This window comes from Thamnophis sirtalis, unplaced genomic scaffold (assembly GCF_051295495.1).
Source record: "Thamnophis sirtalis isolate CommonGarterSnake01/CBP01778 unplaced genomic scaffold, rThaSir2_p1.2 scaffold_5, whole genome shotgun sequence".
NCBI classification, from domain to species: Eukaryota; Metazoa; Chordata; class Lepidosauria; order Squamata; family Natricidae; genus Thamnophis; species Thamnophis sirtalis.
This window is the reverse complement of record NW_028261385.1, coordinates 37,035,543-37,054,488: the sequence shown is the minus strand read 5'-3', so window position 1 is coordinate 37,054,488 and position 18,946 is coordinate 37,035,543. Positions and strand designations below refer to the sequence as shown.

General features: G+C 35.9%; 1 protein-coding gene across 1 annotated transcript in view; it reads left to right on the top strand.

Annotated features, from left to right (window-relative positions):
* MAP1B (microtubule associated protein 1B) overlaps positions 1-18,946 on the top strand; it is a 67,664-nt gene that overhangs the window by 25,144 nt on the left and 23,574 nt on the right. The window contains exons 3-4 of the mRNA XM_087715664.1: positions 13,999-14,081; positions 18,663-18,803. Of these exons, the coding sequence (XP_087571790.1) occupies positions 13,999-14,081; positions 18,663-18,803 (224 nt within the window). The remainder of the gene's footprint in view (positions 1-13,998; positions 14,082-18,662; positions 18,804-18,946) is intronic.

Below are 18,946 nucleotides of genomic sequence, written 5' to 3'. Positions count from 1 at the left end.
CTTCCTGCAAAAGTGGGTTTCAAATCCCAGCGCTACTGGTTTGCTTGTGCTTGCACACATGCTTGTGTGCGTGCGCACAACACTTCTGTGCATGTACAGAAGCGTCCGGGTGTGTGGGCAGAGCCTCCCGCCACCACCACTATTGGTTCAGCTGATCTAGGCTGAACTGGGAGCAACCTATCTCTGGCTTCCTAGTTTGGAAACTGGGGAGTAACTCTGGTCTAAATGGGATTGTACTCTCTCAAATAGAATAGTGGTTTTGTAGGTTTTCCTATAGTCACAATTGTGACTAGAGATCTCCATGGCTAGGGGTGTGTATTGCCAGCTTCTTTTGGGGGTAATATCTGTCTGAGGAATGCTACCCACCTTTTAATCTGGAGGCAGCTGCTATAGCATGCTAAAATTTTACTTTTTTGTTGAGAACTTCCTGTTAGGAATATTGACAAAATATTTTTTCTTTGCTTTCCTTTTCATCTTCCTTAATTTTTAAAATATATTTTATTGTATATTGTATGTTTTAAAGTACTATTTTAGTATGAATTTTATTGTTTTGTTATAAATTCTTGACAGTTCATTGTGTAAAGCAGAATATAAATGTTAAAACAAAAAGCCTTCTCGGGAGGTATTGTAGCCTTCCCTAACAATGTATTGTTAAGAATTCTTAAAATTGGAACATTCAATTAGCCTAGCCTATTAACTAAAAGCAACATGACCTGAAATACAGTTTTATATTCTTTTAAAGAACATAAACGTTTATAGGCAAAATTAGCATTCTGTTATCATTCATCTCCTATTTCTGACCAATGATGATTTTAAAAGCTTTCTTTTCCTTAAGTCATTGAAAGTCTTTCCAACATTGACACCTTGTCATTCTGATGGGATGAAATTTATGAAACTAATTACACAGCACATATATAAATCGGCATATGGAAGGCTACGTCTCTAAAATAGCACTTTAGCCATGCTATAATGTAATCCAACTTGACATTTCCTAGGAAGATGAAAAGCCTTCCCCAGCCCCCTAAAAGCAGTTGTGATTTTTTTTTCCTGCCATGCTCTTTGGGCTGAAAGACTGGAAGTGCTTCTGTAATAAATCTATATCCAATCATGATAATGGAATATTTATACAACTAATTCAGGCTGCAATTGTATGGACATTTCCTTTGAAGTAAGAGCCACCAAACTTAATGTGGTAGATGGAGTTCCAAATGACCATTTGATCCTCTAAATCAGAGGTGTCAAACTCAATTTCATTGAGGCCCGCATCAAGGTTGTGTTTGACCTTGGGGGTGCGGGGTGGGTGTGGCCAGCTCAGTGTCACTCGTATCGGGATGCCTGTGATGGCCTGATTGCTCTGCCAGTGAAAACAGTCTCCCAAGTTCCATTTCGGCTGAGACTGCCTCCTGCAACCCTCTGCCAGTGAAAATGGAGCTCGGGAAGGCCACCCTTCCTAATTCCGTTTTTGCTGTGGGCCGGTCCTTTACTGTTTTCAGAATGGCCCCAGGGGCAAATTTAAGCACTCTGCAGGCCGGATCTGGCCACAGGGCCTTGAGTTTGACACCCCTGCTCTAAATAGTATTGAGTTGTACAGTAACATATAGCTTGACCCAGACTAAACTTTTATCAAACTTCACTGCTGTTGCTTTTATGCCTTAAGCATAAGAAACAAACACACAAATTACCATCAGTTTTAAACTTTAAATGTGTTTATCTTCTACTGATTCCCAAGAAATGGTGCATTCCCACAAATCCTATGTGGATAAAAGTGACTGGAAATAATTTACTGCATACTGAAGATTTTATTAATTTTGAATAATTGAATTGATAGAAATTTATGGTGAATTCTCCTATCTCCCATTTCTTGTTCTTCTTGTTGGGAAATAATTGCTTTTTTGGACACTCTGAAACAATGAAAAGTTGTTTTGGGCCAATGGGGAAACATCATTTCGGGCCTTTACCTCTGGAAGTGTTTCCATTATGTGTCTCCTTTTGTTGATAGAAAGAATGTCTGGATTAGTATAGTTGGTATACATTATAGCAAACTGAAGGCAGAGATGTTTATATATTACAAAAAAAGAAGGAAGGATAGTGCTGAAGTGCTGAAGAGCTTTGTTAAAACCCAACTATAGGTGTTATAATGTAAAATGTGGGATCTTTGAAGACACATTCTGTTCAGGGACTAATTTTCCAAACACTAGAATTATATTCCTTTTGTACATTTGAATATATTTACTAAACACCTTAGCAGAAGCCTGTAAATGTTAATAATTCCCAGGCACTAAATTTCAAAGGAACACAATATTCTATTTTAAGAAATTTTTTTCTATATTAAAATGAATTAATAATTATAATTTGATTGCCCAAAAGTTGCCCAGCAATTATTTATGCTATATTTAGAACTTCTGAGATATTGGCATTTCAGTATAATCTTTTTAAAAAGAATGTTGACATCTTATCTATTTCCCCCTCTTTTCAATATGTGATTTGTTCTATTCAGATTCATGTAAGAAAGAGCATTACTCAAATTGATGGATGGATGGATGAATTGATTTAAAAATGTGTATGTCCATCCATCTTAAACATGTCTGGGCAGCTCATATCAGCAATAAAATCCAATAACTATAAAATATAACCCAAACCATTAAACTATCAAACAAAAACATTATTCAGATGATGACATAATTTCAGAAGTTGTATATTTGTATCTTCTGTCTTCTTAACCTTTCACCAGTGTATATAACATTTTAAATAATATACTCAATGAATACATTGTAGTTATAGATCTAGAGAACATAAATTAGGTTGTATCTTAAACATGCTTTTCTGACCTCATATATTTCTGCTCAGAACTATTTATACTAATCAGTTTGCTTTAATGAGTAAATATGTTTTCAAATCTTTATTAAATACATGCAGAAATGTATGGGACTGGGAAATTTTGTAATAAAAAAACCCACATCCTAAAACCATGCAAATGAGATAAAGCAAAGTTGAAAAGGAAATAGGAAAAAAGCCTTTTGTTGTATAATGTTGTATAAATAGAATCATATCAAGACAAGAGCAGGATCAGATCAGGGATGGGCTTCAAAATTTTTAGCAAGTGGTTCTCTGCCAGGTAGCTCGATGTGCGTGGCGATGGTGGGCATGGTCTAGTCGCCGTCTACCATGGTGGGGGCATGTTTTTGCCCTTCCGGGACTCTGGAGGCTTTCTTTGAGCTTCCAGGAGGGCGAAACGGCCTTTCCAGGCTCCAGAGGCCCTCCGGAGGCCGTTTCTGGCCTTCCTGAACTTTCAATAGGCCCGTTTTTCACCCTCCCCAAACACTTACCTGCATCCAAAATGGGCTGCGTGGGGACTCCTGAGAGTTTTGGGGCAAGGTGGGCAGGGCCATCCAGGAATTAGATGTGTGGGTTCTCCGAACCGCACAGAATCTTAGCTAGAAGTTCTCCCAAACCCCTGCAAACTCCCAGCAGCACGCCCCTAGATCAGATTGTTGGAAATGGCGACCACTGGAACTTTAAATAATAGTACCAAGAGTTTGAAGGGGCTAAGTGTAGAAAAAAAATATAAGAAAAATAAGGGAGGTCCAGAACAATGTGCGTTATAAAGTTGTGGGTCAAGTTCAATAGTCAGAAGAAAAAGAAAGCCTCACTCATAAAATATAACAGTAGTTCTTGCACAACAAACCCATTGGGGCCTGCACCTATAAATGTCATCATCTACACATCCTTAGTCTTTCTAAGTGATGGATGGATAGTTGACAATGCTCTTTATTTTTTATAATTGCTCTAATTGGAATTGAAATGGAAGAGAGACAGTAACAGAAGCAGCATGAAGGCATTAGATGTTCAGTTTTTCTTATCTTCCTCCTCCCTTTTTCCAATTTAACAGGGATACTTCAAAATGTTATCAGGCAAAGAAGACTGGTTATATTTTACAGCATCATCTTTGTTGGGGAATAAACGTTTCATTTCATTATCAAACTATTCATTTGATATATTTTCACCCTTCTTCCTTTGTGACAGCTAACAAAATTTATAAACAAAAGTCAGGATGTAATTTAAAAAAAATACAAATTAAAATTAGCAATGAAATGCTAAAATAATCTTAATAGTAGAACCCTTCTGAACAAGGTGCATCTCATTGTGATCATCACAATTTTGATAAAGGGAGTACAGCTCATTCCAAACAGGTTGGATTTCAGGCAGAATCCACTTTCCTGAATCCATTTTCCTGTTTATCATCCTTGCCTTGTTTGTATTTAATTTCACAGGGGCCATTATTAAATAAAGACAGCTTTACTTCCTTAGAATTGGTTATAAAGGAACATGAGAGCCGAGTGTCATGGACATTCTGATATTACCCATTTCCAAAATTGTATATAACTTATCTCAGTGTTTCATGGGAGGCAAGGTAGGAATCCTGTGGGGCACTGTAGATTGACATTCAAGATATCAAATAATCTTACAGCACATTCTTCTGGAGAGAATGCAAAAGGGGTGGGATTCAGCTGGTTTGGACTGGTTTGGGTGAATCAGTAGTTCTGGTGAGCATTTGATCCCTCCCGCCCGCCCCTGTGCTTTCCTCTCTTATATTTCCCTGTTTTTTAGCACAGCGGATTGCTGTGCATCAGCTGCTTTACCCACAGGCGCTGACATAGAAGGTACGTTTGGAAACTTTAAAAGGTTGTTTTTTGAATGCTACGTACACGTGCACAAAATGCGCACTCACCAAACTGGTTGTTAAACTGGTTGCATCCCAACACTGGAATGAAACCATTTTAAAGGAATGCCCCCCAATGTAATCCCACCAAGGAAATCTGTTCTAATTTAGTTAGACTGGAAGGAATGAATTATTAGCTCTATAATTAATTCAATGATATAAATTAATTAATTCTTCAGCCAGCATGCTCTAAAATCAATTTAAAGTAGACGAGGTTGAGAAACACTGTTCTTAAAAAAAGCTTTCTGAATCTAAAATCCTCTGCTTACTTGGTATAGTGTATAGAATACTGATTCATCAAGCTGGAGAATTCTGGGAGTTGAAGTCCACAATCTTACAATTGACGTGTTTGAAAAATACTGATTTAGAGCAGTTCTCCATGTGTTGGGACTAAAATTAGCTATACTGACTGTAAATAGTTGTATCCCCAAAATATATGGAACACGCTGCGTTGAAAATGTTTGTCTGGAGAATAAGTAATTCTTTCTTTAGTATTGTGATGTTGCCTTGGATAACAGTGGCCGTTTATTTTACTGAATTGGTTCTGTTATTGGCTGGTATTGCTTCAAAAATCTTTTAACACAGAGATTCTATTATGACTGAACCAAATGGTATGTACTTTTGATACTATTCCCATTATATTCTTGCTGTTCCAAGCTAGAAAACCACTGCATTTTTCCAACAGTATTTCCTATTATTCAGGACAGTGACTAAGGCTGAGACTTCATTTGAATTCCTGGTATTTGTTTGTGAGCTGTTTCTGACAATTTCTTAAACCATCTTAAATATTCAGGGCCAGCCACCATATACTCATTAATTAAAATGTAGCTGTTACCCTACTGCATCTTTTTCAAGGACAATCTTTTTCAAACAAGTTTAATATGCAGACCATATTCTAAAACATAAAGCATGGTAGGAGATAACTTAGGGTTGTTGCAAGCAGTACATATCAGTTAATAAAATAAGTTTAAACATATTAACATTATGGGAAATCATTGATGCCAGGAAGTATTAGTTGTCTTTAAATAAATTCGGATGGAGAATTGAAAGAATTAGGATTTCCTAAATGATTTAAGTGTTATAAAAAATATGTTTAACTTTTTTTAGAATATGCAAAATATGGCACAGAAAAATGTAATTTAACCAGAATGGCATGAAAATAATGTTTAAAAGATGTCTTATAGTATCACAATATTTAGCTACTAGTAGGAGCAGCTAAAATAGACAGACAAAGGAGTCAGGATTAATTTATAACCTTATTTTAATATGTTAAATTGCTTCTTGAGACAGTTTGGTTGAAAACAAGTATCACAATGATTACTCCTTAGTGTCCCTTAAACATCTCAGGAAATTACTGTATTAGAGTCTATAAAACTGTCAGAGGAAACCTTTCCAAAGATATTAAAATGCAAAGAATCTTTTGGCTCTTATGATATATTATTTATATTCCATAAAGCTAGTGTTTTAATATGAGATAGCCAAGTAGGAAACTTACTCTAAAAACCGGATGTGAAGAACAAAATTTTGCATTAGGAAATATAATTTAGGTTCGTTTTCATTTTTCAGAGAAATACCAGTTTAGCCACTTTTAATAGTTTATGAAGATAAATTACATTCTGCCTTTACTCAAAAGTTCTTAAGGCACATATAGTACTCCTTTTCTTGGCAAAGTTTTTTCAGAAGTGGTTTGCCTTTCTCTCCTTCATAAGGCTGACAGAAAGTGACTGGCCGAAGGTCACCCAGCTGGCTTCATGGCCAAGGTGGGATTGAACTCACAATTTCCTGATGCTACAACCACTATTCCAAACTGACTGTCACATAACTTAATGGAGCCCAAATCAAGTGCTGCTTCTATCTCTCTCTCTCCCTCCCTCCCCCCTCTCTCTCCATTTATCTGTGAAGAGTAGCTTAATCAACATTTTAAAAGCAGCTTTGTAGATAAATTATAGTAGATCATCTGAAAAAGAAATGTTGATCATGCTGACTTGCTACGGATGTTATGAAGCAGAATACTGTGTTTCCATTTACCTTAATTTGTCACTAAGAGACAAAACTATATAAGACGCAATCCACAAAATAGTACTAAGGCATTGGATGATTTCCTCTTTAAGAAGATAGAAGAAGAAAACATTTTTCAGCTCCATTTAAATTTTGGTCACTAAAAGAACGTTTGTGAGTTGAGGATTACCTCCACAGACAAAATTTTGCTGATCAGCAATGATCCTGGCCCGAACTCATAACTTTGGCAGATTGTTGGAGACCCTCCTTCTTGCTACCACTACCTGAGGTAGCAGTAGATTTGTTTATTCAGCATATGATGTTGGTACATTACCCAGGAGACTAGTATAGAGCTGTTTTTTGGCTGCCTAAGACTCAGGCTGTTCATTTCATTTCACACACTATCCAGGATGCACACCTGGGGGCAGTAGCAGCAGATTTGCAGAAGTTAAGAATACAGTACCAAAGAGGATTAAATATTCAGCTACATTTAGCCCCGCAGCCGCCTTGTTCTCAATGTTCTCACAGCTCTTTCTATGAGGATAGTGGGAAGTCCTGACCCAGTGCTATGGGTTAAACTATTTAATGAACATGCTACTAAAGGAATACATCATTACCACTTAATATCACTGCTGGCAATAATCTCTTTCCCTACTAATCTTCCACCTTTGTGTGTAGCACACTGTCATTGAGAATTACAGCATTGTGAGAATCTGGAAAAGAAAATGACATCTCGCTTAGTTTCGGCTTGGCATGCACTACAAAAGCATTTATAATGATATCTTTCCATTGAAGCACTGTTTCTCTCTTTTTTTGCTGCCCCCTGCTTAGAATTTTATATATATTTATTGGAAGTTAAGATGGGCATTCTTGCCAACAATGTAAATAAGACAGTTTACTGGCCTCTTTTCTCAAGCCCCAGCTTCTCTCTTTTTTTCCCACAAAGAAAAGCTAATTTCCCTTGAGGTAGTTTTATTGATTCAGGTGTGTTTTTGATGCAGGAATAATGTGAATGTTATGAGCATCAATTGCTTGGTGTTATTTGTGCATCAGTATTAAGGAAGATAAATCCATCTTAGGCACTTATGAATTATAACTTGGTAAATTATAAAGCTAGTATTAGTCCATTAAGGAAAACATCAGATTGTTATTCTGTGGCATGGTCTATAACTGTAGAATTATTAAACTAAATTAAAGCTAATTATATTTAATTAAATATGTTTAAATCAAATTAAAATTAAAACAAATCTTTACTATGGATATAGACCAGGGTACATTAAGCAACAGTTTAAGGCCTTTAAGTGTTCAATCAAACCATAAAAGAAAAGCAAAATAAGGAGTTTTTGATTTATATATTTATGCAATTGTGACCATTTAGATAATGGTTCTAGCAGTTACCTTGGAATTGCAGCTTTATTAAAACATAAATAGAAGAAGTATGACAAGGTATAATATATAGAACAGTTTTGAAGAAACATTTATTGCCCTAGTAAATAATAAGGGCAAAAGGTCAGCTGTTTGTCTGTGGTTGATTAATGGGAGTAGTTTGACAGCAAATTAAATGTCACACAAAGTTGGCAAATGATACAACAAATCAATATATAATGATAAAAGCAGATACAATTATTTTGGTAGCCAACACCATTAGTTGCACACAACTTGATTTAAGACAACAGTTTACTTCAGAGACTTTCCTACAAAATTATTTTGAGTTTTCAAAAGACCCCACAAAGTATTTGGGTAGATAGGCAGTAAATAGAAAAATTTCAAGTAGATTATATTTTCATGAGACAGTTGATGCCTCTTCTTAGAAGCTAAGGTAGAACAAATAATCCATTATTAAAATTTACCAGCAAGTATCAAGCCAAAGTTATTTTAAGATTTCAGATAAATAATTGGTTAGTTTAGATTTACAAATCTTTATTGGATACATAACTGCTCTTTAGGTGCAATTACTATTTGTTCCTTAGAGATGTTCCAACTACTGTATTTTTGGGGTATCAGATGCACCTTTCCCCCCTAAAAGAACACGAAAATTTGGGTGTGTCTTATACACCAAATGAGCCCCACCCATCCATCAGCCACCACCCTTTGGTCTCTGTCTTCCAGCAATTTACCTCCTTGCAGCAAACGGAGAAAATGGGGCTTGCGGAACTGAAATTGAAAGTGAAACTTGCTGTTTGCTGCAAGGGGCAAATTGCTGGGAGGCAGAGGTAGATTTTTTCACCTTATTTTCCTCCCCAAAAACTAGGTGTGTCTTATACTTTGGAGTGTCTTATACTCAGAAAAATACAGTAGATAATTCAAAATATTTTTCATCATTAGCAAATAAGAATAAAACTCTTGAAAAGTGCCATAACAGAAATACCACCCCTCCCCCCACCAAAACCAATGTTTACATTTTGTATGTATTAATCAATTTGATTTTGATTTTGCTTTGAAATTAAATAGTATCTAGTAAAATACCTGGAGGCAGACTGTGTTTTTTTTTAATTAATGATAAATATTTTCTCAGTTCAATTTTTGGATTTTGGAAAAAGCTTATAGCCTGCAATTCTTCTAAATATATTTATTCAGTTCAGATCTTATTGAACTCAGACTTCTATTTCTGAAAAAAAAATCAGTATTCTCAAAATTACATCGCAAAATGGATTTAAGGGCTTTGATAAATAAAGGCTGTAGGAGAAGCAAACTACAAAACGCAAATCGCTAGAAACACATATTAGAAACTGATGTTACGTTTGTCAGAGAACCTTTAAATATATTGTTGGAAAATGTTCATTTTGTAATTTTCTAATCTGAATTGTTTTTAACAGCCCATTGCTAATTAATTTAATTTATATAACTTCCTAAATCAACAACAGTTGATTAAAAGAAGAAAAAAACAAATATACATGTATGAAAAATGCACAGTAGCTGAGAAAACCAATAATCATCTGTGTAGCCAGGAGACAGATTCCCCTCACTCCAAATCATTGGATGACTTCACCCAGCAGCTTTCTATAAATAGTTAAATAGGAGGGGGAGGAGAAAGAAAGGAGCTGGTTGTGGGCTGGACCTTTCCTCTGCAACTTGAACCAACCCCAGATAAAGAAGAACCAACACAACAGAGTGCCACCACCCTAACCCTTGGATCAGGCCAGGAAGATACCATAATTGATGGTATTGAAGGCGGCTGACAAAAGTCAAGGGCAAGGGTCGAGACACTATTCTCTTCCTGCTCCCAGCAGATGCCATCCAAGAGTGTGATCAATGCCATTTTAGTCCTATACACATGACTGAATCCCAGCTGAAAAGGATCCAGATAATCCACTTCTTCCAGAGTCCTCTGACCTGCAGCAGAATCACTTTTTTTATAGCTTTCTCTACAAAGGGAATATTGGAAATTGGATGAAAATTGTCCAGACTATCAGGGTCAAGCAGTGGCCCCTTGTGGAATGGGTGAACCATTACCTTCTCAAAAGCCTTTTCCTTTCTGCATTTTTCTTGCTTTCCATTGTTTTCTTTTAATTTGATTTTTGTTTTTGTCCTTTACTATTGCTTAAAACTTAAATATAAAGTATTTTTTAAAAGTGATAAATAACTCACCAATTAAAATTAGTAAGATATAGAAAGCATGCATAATATGCCTTCTCAACCCCCTTCCCCCCCTCCAAATCCTTAATAGCAGCTCTGCTTTGGGAAACGTGCAAAAGGAATTGAAAGGGCTTAGAGTGGAAGTGTTGGCACTTTTCCAAGCACCGGCCAACTGTGTCTTCAATGGAGATGTACCATACGGATTTTATTCCCTCCCTCCCTTCTTTCTTTTGGGAGATATTTGAATGTGTATTGTTTGTTTTTCAGAGTTATGCTGTTGATGGATAGGCAGAAACCTTTAAATATCTTATTTCCTTCATTCCATTGGATTAAAAATAATAAATATGATATCAGATTAAACAATTTTATTGTTGCGAGTAAAAATAAATTTCAGTAAATGGCGGCTGATAAGAATATTCTGTAAATATTATCCTAAGTATGCTGCTTTTTAATCAATTGACACTGTCCCTTTGGGTAAAATTTTAAAATCACAAACATATGGTCCAGAGGCCATGAACAGAATGTTCTCCTCCCTGGGGAGTGGTCAATTTAGTGATTGAAACACATATATTTTTGGTTCCTGCTTTGTGAATGGCTTTGAGTAGCTTGCTGTTAACAACCTACTCAAAGCAAACTTCCTGTTTGGATGAAAATGTTAAAGCAAGGAATTCATTTCCTAATTACCATACTAAACATTTCTGTTAAAATTTGTTCTATTTCACTTTCTTTAAAAAAAATATCTGAGATTCAAATAAATCTTTAAAAACAAAATTGTTCCTTATTTTCAAATGAGGGCTCTTTATAGACTCTATTTTTGCACACAAATTTTCCATTTGACAGAAAGAAGTTGGACTTTATAAGTACCTCTAAGCTAATTTGCAAAAAGATACAGAAAATCTACCAGCCTGCTCATTTTTGTCTTTGTTTTTCAACTGAAGGTTCATTAGAAAGAATTGCTCATGTGACATAAGTTAAGTGCCTTGTACTGCAATATCTGCAGTAAATGTATTATTTATATCATAAAAGGGAAACTTAAGTGGAGTCCTATGCATTTCAGAACTAATTCCCTCCCAACTATAGTATGATTTATTCTCACATAAGCATGCATTGGATTATAATTCCACAGGCATAGTTATTTTGAAAAGCAAGGGTTTATTAATTTTTTCTCAAATGTTGAATGTCTGCCTCTCCCATAAATTATATCAAATGGAATCTTTTTTTAAAATAATATCACTCATGGAACCTCTAGCAGACATTTCATAGACCCTTTATGTTCAACATTTTGGTTAAAATAGAGAAGCAAATTATCGTTATATGCTATAATGGTGACATATTTTGACTAATTTATTGAACATTTCATAGATCTGTGATTGAAAGATATGGTGATTTAATATCAATCAAAGTTGCTACTATGGAAATAGTGTCAAAGTAATGGTGTCTTTATTTACCCATACCTCTATTTATTATTTCAGAAGTAAACTTTATCTAAAATAAATGGTCTTGTATACAAAACAAATGATATTTAGAGCACAGAGAAGATAAAATCAATTTCACTGTAAAGGATTACTAGGCCATCTGACTTGCCCTAAGAACATTCTGAGCAAAAGAAATTCTTAACAAGGGTGCAGTGCAAGTGTAGAATATTATGCCAGAAGGAAATATTTTCAACTAGAGATCCCAGATTCAGGCTGCAAAAATCTGTATGCCAACAAAGAAATTCCCTAAAATTTTTGCTTCCATCTTCTGATCAACTGGATTTTTGCAGCCCAGATTTTGTAGCTCAAAAGGACTTTATTTAATCAATGGGGCGACAGATGTCAGAGACAGATGCTGCAAAACAGGGGGAGGGGAAATCCATGTGCTATCAATATAGAACTAGATCAGCCCTCTTAATCTATTCACTATCCCAGAACTGGAATAATTAGAGATAGCACAGCCTTCTATAAACATGCCCTCTAGGTGTATTGAAACCCTAACTCTAAATATTCTCATTCAGGCTAGTTAGCATATACTTTTATTTTCTAAATAGTACATGACCTAACTGTAGAGAAAGATTTCTAAATGTATTGCTGTCATATTAGTTTATTATATATACTGTAAAGACTAAAAGATAGATACACATGTATGTATCAGTGGTGGGTTCGGGAACCCGTTGCAACCAGTATGGGACCCGGCATCCACTACATGAACATGTGCATCACCCGTGTACATGTGCGTAGCATGCACATATGTGTCTTTACCTCTTGCAATGCCTCTGAGACGCTCCAGCTGCTTGGCGGAGCGTTGCGCAGGTGGCGTGCGCTCTGTGCGTGGAAGCGGATGTGCCAAAGAGCTCAAATACAGGTAAGGAGCTCAGGCTGCTGGATGGGCCCTCCAGAGCAGTGTTTTTCAACCACTGTGCCACGGCACACTAGTGTGCCGTGACATAGTGTAAGGTGTGCCGTGGGAAAAACACCCGCCTATAGTCAATATAGGCACAGAGTTAAAAAAATTTAACATTTTCTAATGGTGGTGTGCCTCGTGATTTTTTTCATGAAAAAAGTGTGCCTTTGCACAAAAAAGGTTGAAAAACACTGCTCCAGAGCACCATACTGGAATGGTACCTGGTGCTCCGGGCAGGCACTGGTACGCCCATACCAGGGTGTACCGCCTGCAACCCACCACTGGTATGTATGTATGTATGTATGTATGTATGTATGTATGTATGTATGTATGTATGTATGTATCAGTGGTGCGATTCAAAATGTTTTGCTACAGGTTCTGTGGGTATGGCTTGGTAGGTATGGTATGGCTTGGTGGGTGTGGCAGGGGAAGGATACTGTAAAATCACCATTCCCACCTCACTCCAGGTGAAGGTTACTGCAAAATCCCCATTCCCTCCTGATCAGCTGGGTCTCGGGAGGCAGAGAATAGATGGGAACAGGGCCAGTCAGAGGTGGTATTTACTTGTTCTCCGAACTACTGAGAATTTCCGCTACCGGTTCTCCAGAACTGGTCAGAACCTGCTAAATACCACCTCTGGTATGTATGTATGTATATTTAACCCAGCCAATTTAACTTGATTAACTTTAATTGATGTAGCTAATCTATTAAATATTGTGTTGCTAGTGATTTTGTACAAACAATATAGAGGCGACTTTGAGAAAAGAACTTTATAGGACAAGTTTGCATTTGAATAAGCGTAGATGACATATTGTTGATCATTACTAATACCAAAAGCTCAATTTTATAACTTTACTAGTACAAATTAGTATCCTGAAGTACGTTGAACTGAAAAATATATATTTTTTAAGAAACTTGTCAATTAAACAGTTTTCTCTCTGCATGCTTTTTTAATAAAATGTGCCCTGGGTGCTTAAACAGTGACCTTGCCTTCATAATCCCAGTCTAAATTGCTAATTAATTTTACTCCCTCAAACAAAGAAAAACCCATCAGAATGATGCCAAGAAAAGGAAAGTTAGAAAAAGCTAAGGCTGGGAGAAATAAACACATTTCCGGTAATATGAAAAAAAAAATCAAAAGATTTGGTTTTTACACTATGTTGCATGATAACAATTCTTTTATAACATTAACATATAGATTTTATTTTAATGTTTCTGTAAAAAAATAGTTTGCTTAGAAGAATAAATGTGTATAGGAAAACCATAAATACATAAAATGCAGGATTTAAAATTCATTTTTCTTTTCTTCCATATTCTCACAGGTCAGAAAATCCTTCACCACAGAAGTGAAATTTTAGAAACTGTTGTGCTGATTAATCCTTCAGATGAAGCTGTCAGCACTGAGGTAAAGTAGTTTAAAAAATCATACCTACGCTGATATACTTTAATCAAAATTACATACTATGGGCATAAAATACCTCAAAGCAACTAGACTAGAGGTACTGATATTTTTATTTATCTATTTTATCTATATCACTCAAAATGAAATAGAATGCATGTCTACTGTTAAGAAAGTTCCACTGAGTTTAGTGTGAACTATATTCAGGTACAATAATAGTGTATATTAATATTGTGGTCTAATTGTTTTATATTTTCAGTTTCATGCTTATCTCTCATTTTTTCATCCACTCCTAGATTAAAATAAACCCTAAATATATGAATCAATAAATAAATGATATTTCATATACCCTTCCATTTCCTTGGTGACATTTAAATCTTCTTCTATAATTTATGAGGAAAAAGCAAATGATGTGAATACAATATAAAATAACATGCATGGCAGACTGATGGGAGTATCCTGTTTCTCTCAGCGGTAAATCAAATGCTTGTGACAAATCTATAAATACTCAGAGAGACAGGTCACTTTTCCTATTGTTCCCACCCATTCATCTAAACCATCTTGAAGGGTAGTGCATATTCATCAATTTGATTAAAGCTCTTCTACCTGTTTTACTGCTTATTTTAAATTAATTTCTGATTATGACATTTTTTTCTTATGGTTTTCTACGAGTTTTCCAAATATTTAATATCCTGTTGATATTTTCCCACCAATATCAACTTGCATGTATAAATTTCTGCATCCTTTTGGATATTTTTAAAATTACCATTTGATTGGTTATTTTCTTCCCGTTTTTCATGGAAATAATTTTCTGGAGAATGTTCTATATCTTTGTAAAATATTGCCAATTGTTATCTTTAATTTGAGAACCGTTGAATCCTTGTCTTTCTTTAACATATCTTTAATTTCTTTATCATCCAAAATCCCGATCTCTTTACTTGCAGTCTCCCTTCTGATTTTAAGTCACTCTACAAACTAATCACAATTATTTTACATCTTACTGTTTTTGTTTATTTCTTACCCTATGCTAGTACTGACTAAATGGATTAAGCCACAATACTCAGTCTCCTATAAATAATTGTTTGTGTTTTTAAACTTCTCTTTGATTTGGGGGTGGGGGTGGTAATGAATGGACTGAGGGGACGTGGTGCCTCAGTGGCTAAGACGCTGAGCTTGTCGATCAGGAAGGTCGGCAGTTTGAATCCCTAGCGCCGTGTAACAGAGTGAGCTCCTGTTACATGTTCCAGCTTCTGCCAACCTAGCATATCGAAAGCACTTAAAAATGCAAGTAGAAAAATGGGGACCACCTTGGGGGGAAGGTAACAGCGCTCCATGCGCCTTCGGCGTTTAGTCATGCAGGCCGCATGACCACAGAGATGTTTTCAGACAGCTCTGCCTCCTTGGCTTTGAAACGGAGATGAGCACTGCCCCCTAGAGTCGGAAATGAGTAGCACATATATGTGAGGGGAATGAATGGGCTGCTTTTGTTTGTTGTTTTTCTAAAGTTAATTTTGATCTTATCTGAGGAAGTTTTTTATTTCTAAAAAAGGTCTTTTTCTTTTTTTACAGTAATATAATAGATATTCCTCATTATAAGTTGACAATGTTCTCTCAGTGATATTTGGCAATCATTTTGTCAATTTCTTACTTTTGCCAATTTCTGCATGCCATCCTCTTAAATACATAAAATATAGGAGTATAATGCAGAAACCATATATTAGTGAAATATTTTTGTCTGTCTGTTTTTCCTGGAAAAGCTATTCACTTTGTAAAATATGCTAGCAGCCTTTCTAGAGTCTTAGTACCAATAAAAGAAGAGAAGTCTGTTTTTATGAATCTAGTGCACTTAAAAGGGATGAAATTTAAGTGACATTCATGAGATAGTCAAACACTAATCACATTGTTTAATAATAATGATAAACAGGAAAGAGACATAGCCCATTAAAAGTAAAGGTATATTTTTATTTCCCAGCATAATTAGTTTTAAATCAGTATTGAATTTGCTTTTTTTCTGTTTCTTAAGCTTTTAGTGATTATCCCAGAACTCATTATAAAAGGTAATTCATTGAATCATATGTGTCTGAAGGGAGGAGCAAATGAGAAAACATATGTTGTCCCAATGCAAACTCCATGGCATGTGTGGTGTTTGATACTTTCTGAGCTTGATTGTTTTCTTGTAGACGTTTCATTGCCAAACTAGGTAACATAATCAGAATTTACATAGCTCAACCTTGAGCTACAAATATTCTATTATTTCAGTTCCATGACCTATATTTGTGCTGGGAATTAGGACACAAATATGAAAGTGTTGGATTTGCATCATAATGTCATGAAGCACATTACTGATATTTTTTCATAGCAGATAGCTATGATCACCTATACATTGAAATCAAAATTGTGGGGATACTTGTTTTTTTATGGCCTATTCTAATCTATTGACAATCAAAGACAAGATGAAAACTGTGTTATTATTGATCTGAGGAAATTACTCTCATCGCTAGCTATAAAGATAGACCTGACTTAACAACCATAATTGGAACTGGCAACTCATCACTAAGTAGCACAGTAGTTAAGCAAGATGCCATGTGACTGTGATGGGCTTATAACGCCACTTCCATTGCAGTCATTAAGCAAATCACCCACAGTCATTAAGTGAGGCATTCAATGATCACAACTTGTTGATTTTACTTCTGGCTTCTCCTTTGAGAAGTTGTTTATTGGAAGCTGGCTGTGAAGCATGCAAATTGTGATCCCATAACTGTGGGGATACTTCAAAGGGGGGATATTTTTTCAGCACCATTGTAATTTTGAATGATTTCTAAACAAGGCAGTTGTTAAGTGAGGAGTACCTGTAATTCTATATTTCTGACACATGATTTCCTACTTTTGGTAACATAGCATTAAAAAGATCTTTAATTCGATTTCTCCCGCAACTACAGGTATGAGGATGAGGTACTTTTTCTCTGCTAAAAATTATCTCTTGTTGATGAAAATTAGATCCCCTCACACATGTGGGGGGTATTTTGATCTCAGGTTGGTGTCATTCAAAGCCCTGTGGTCTTGTGGGACTTTTTTAGAATTTGGAAAGCTAAGGAAATTAATAGCCTGGCTCTTAATCCAGAGAGAACAGCAGGAAATCCACTTTGCAGCATTTCCTGTGTGGAAGTAATTTTCCCATTGCTAGAATCACCCACTTTGGCCCACCTCCTGTGGCTTTCCCTTTCCTGCTAGGTAATAAGGCACAGTGGTCACAATTCCCTATGCTCCACATATGTTCTCCACAGAATGCTTTTGTTGATCTACCCACAGTGGATGGGCGGTTTTCTCTTTAACTGCAAACTGCAGTCAGAGAAGAGGATGAATGTTAGCTAATTGCCATGGTTAGCACTACCACATAAACCAGACAAAGGGGTGGCTAGATAATTGTGTCAGGGAAAGGAAGGGTGAGGTTACTGAGAGGCATTAAGATGCTGATGATGATTGTGGAGACAAAGCCAGTGTTCACATGGAAGAGAGACTTAAACTTTGGATTCTCTTTTCCATGCATGTTTACTTTGGAATATAGCATATATCCTATGAAAATAAACCATATGAATCGTGTGTCTTTTTAAAGCTTTTATTTAATAATTCAGATTTAATATACCACATTTAGTTTCAGACCAAATTATTGATACATATCTTGGAATCATTTGGCTTTGTTGTCATGAAAATGTATCTGTTTAAGTCTCTTCCCTTGAATGCGCACCTAGAATCTACTGTTATTCCATTTGAGGGCAAGGCAAATTCTGGGGTCACATATCATGCTAATCAATTACGTATGTGGTTGCTTTCCTTGGCATTAACATCAAAAAGCCTGGATGACTTACTAGATGATAGCAAAGAAGTACAAAACATTATTTTTGATTTCCTCTAATGGTCATCCAGATCTTTGCAATCTGGTAGTCCCAACATTGCACAGACCAAATCCATTGTTTAGGATTATTGTGAATAACACATAGATGCTTATTTTTCCAAACTTCCCAAACTTCTTAATTTTCACTGGACTTGCTATTCTGTTCTTTTAACTTGATTGGATTAACATTATTAATTTGATTAATTTTGATTTTAAATAGGATTCCTCTTTCATTTTCTAATATCGTTGTTGTTGGTTGCGAAGTCATGTCTGACCCATCGCGACCCCATGGACAATGTTCCTCCAGACCTTCCTGTCCTCTGCCATCCTGTGGAGTCCATTTAAGCTCACGCTGACTGCTTCGGTGACTCCATCCAGCCACCTCATTCTCTGTCATCCCCTTTTTCTTTTGCCCTCAATCTTTCCCAGCATTGGGCTTTCTCCAATGAATCCTTCGTTCTCATTAAGTGGCCAAAGTATTTGAATATTTTCTAATATATGTGGGGCTTCTTTGTATTTTTACTAAACAATCTTCCTCCCTCGCTGAAACACAATCATTACTCCTTTTTTTGGATAAATATGGTCTAAGGGTAATCTATAATTTCCTTGAGGTTATTCATATTAATTTCCCCCCCTAAAGAAAGCATGAAGTATAAAAGATGTTTCAAAGTGATTATTTGTATCTTCTACTGCAGGTGCGTTTAATGATAACAGATGCTGCACGACATAAACTTCTGGTACTAACTGGGCAGAACTTTGAAAACACAGGCGAACTCATTCTTCAGTCAGGATCTTTCTCATTTCAGAATTTCATTGAGATCTTCACAGACCAAGAGGTTTGTTTCTTAATTGTTGCTGCTCTGCAATTCATTGAGGCTGAAGTTTTGTTTGTACTTGTGATTGTACAGCAGATTTAGTCATTTAATGTTTTGAAGAGGAGTAAAAAAAAATCAGAAATAGATGTCCATCATGCGATACA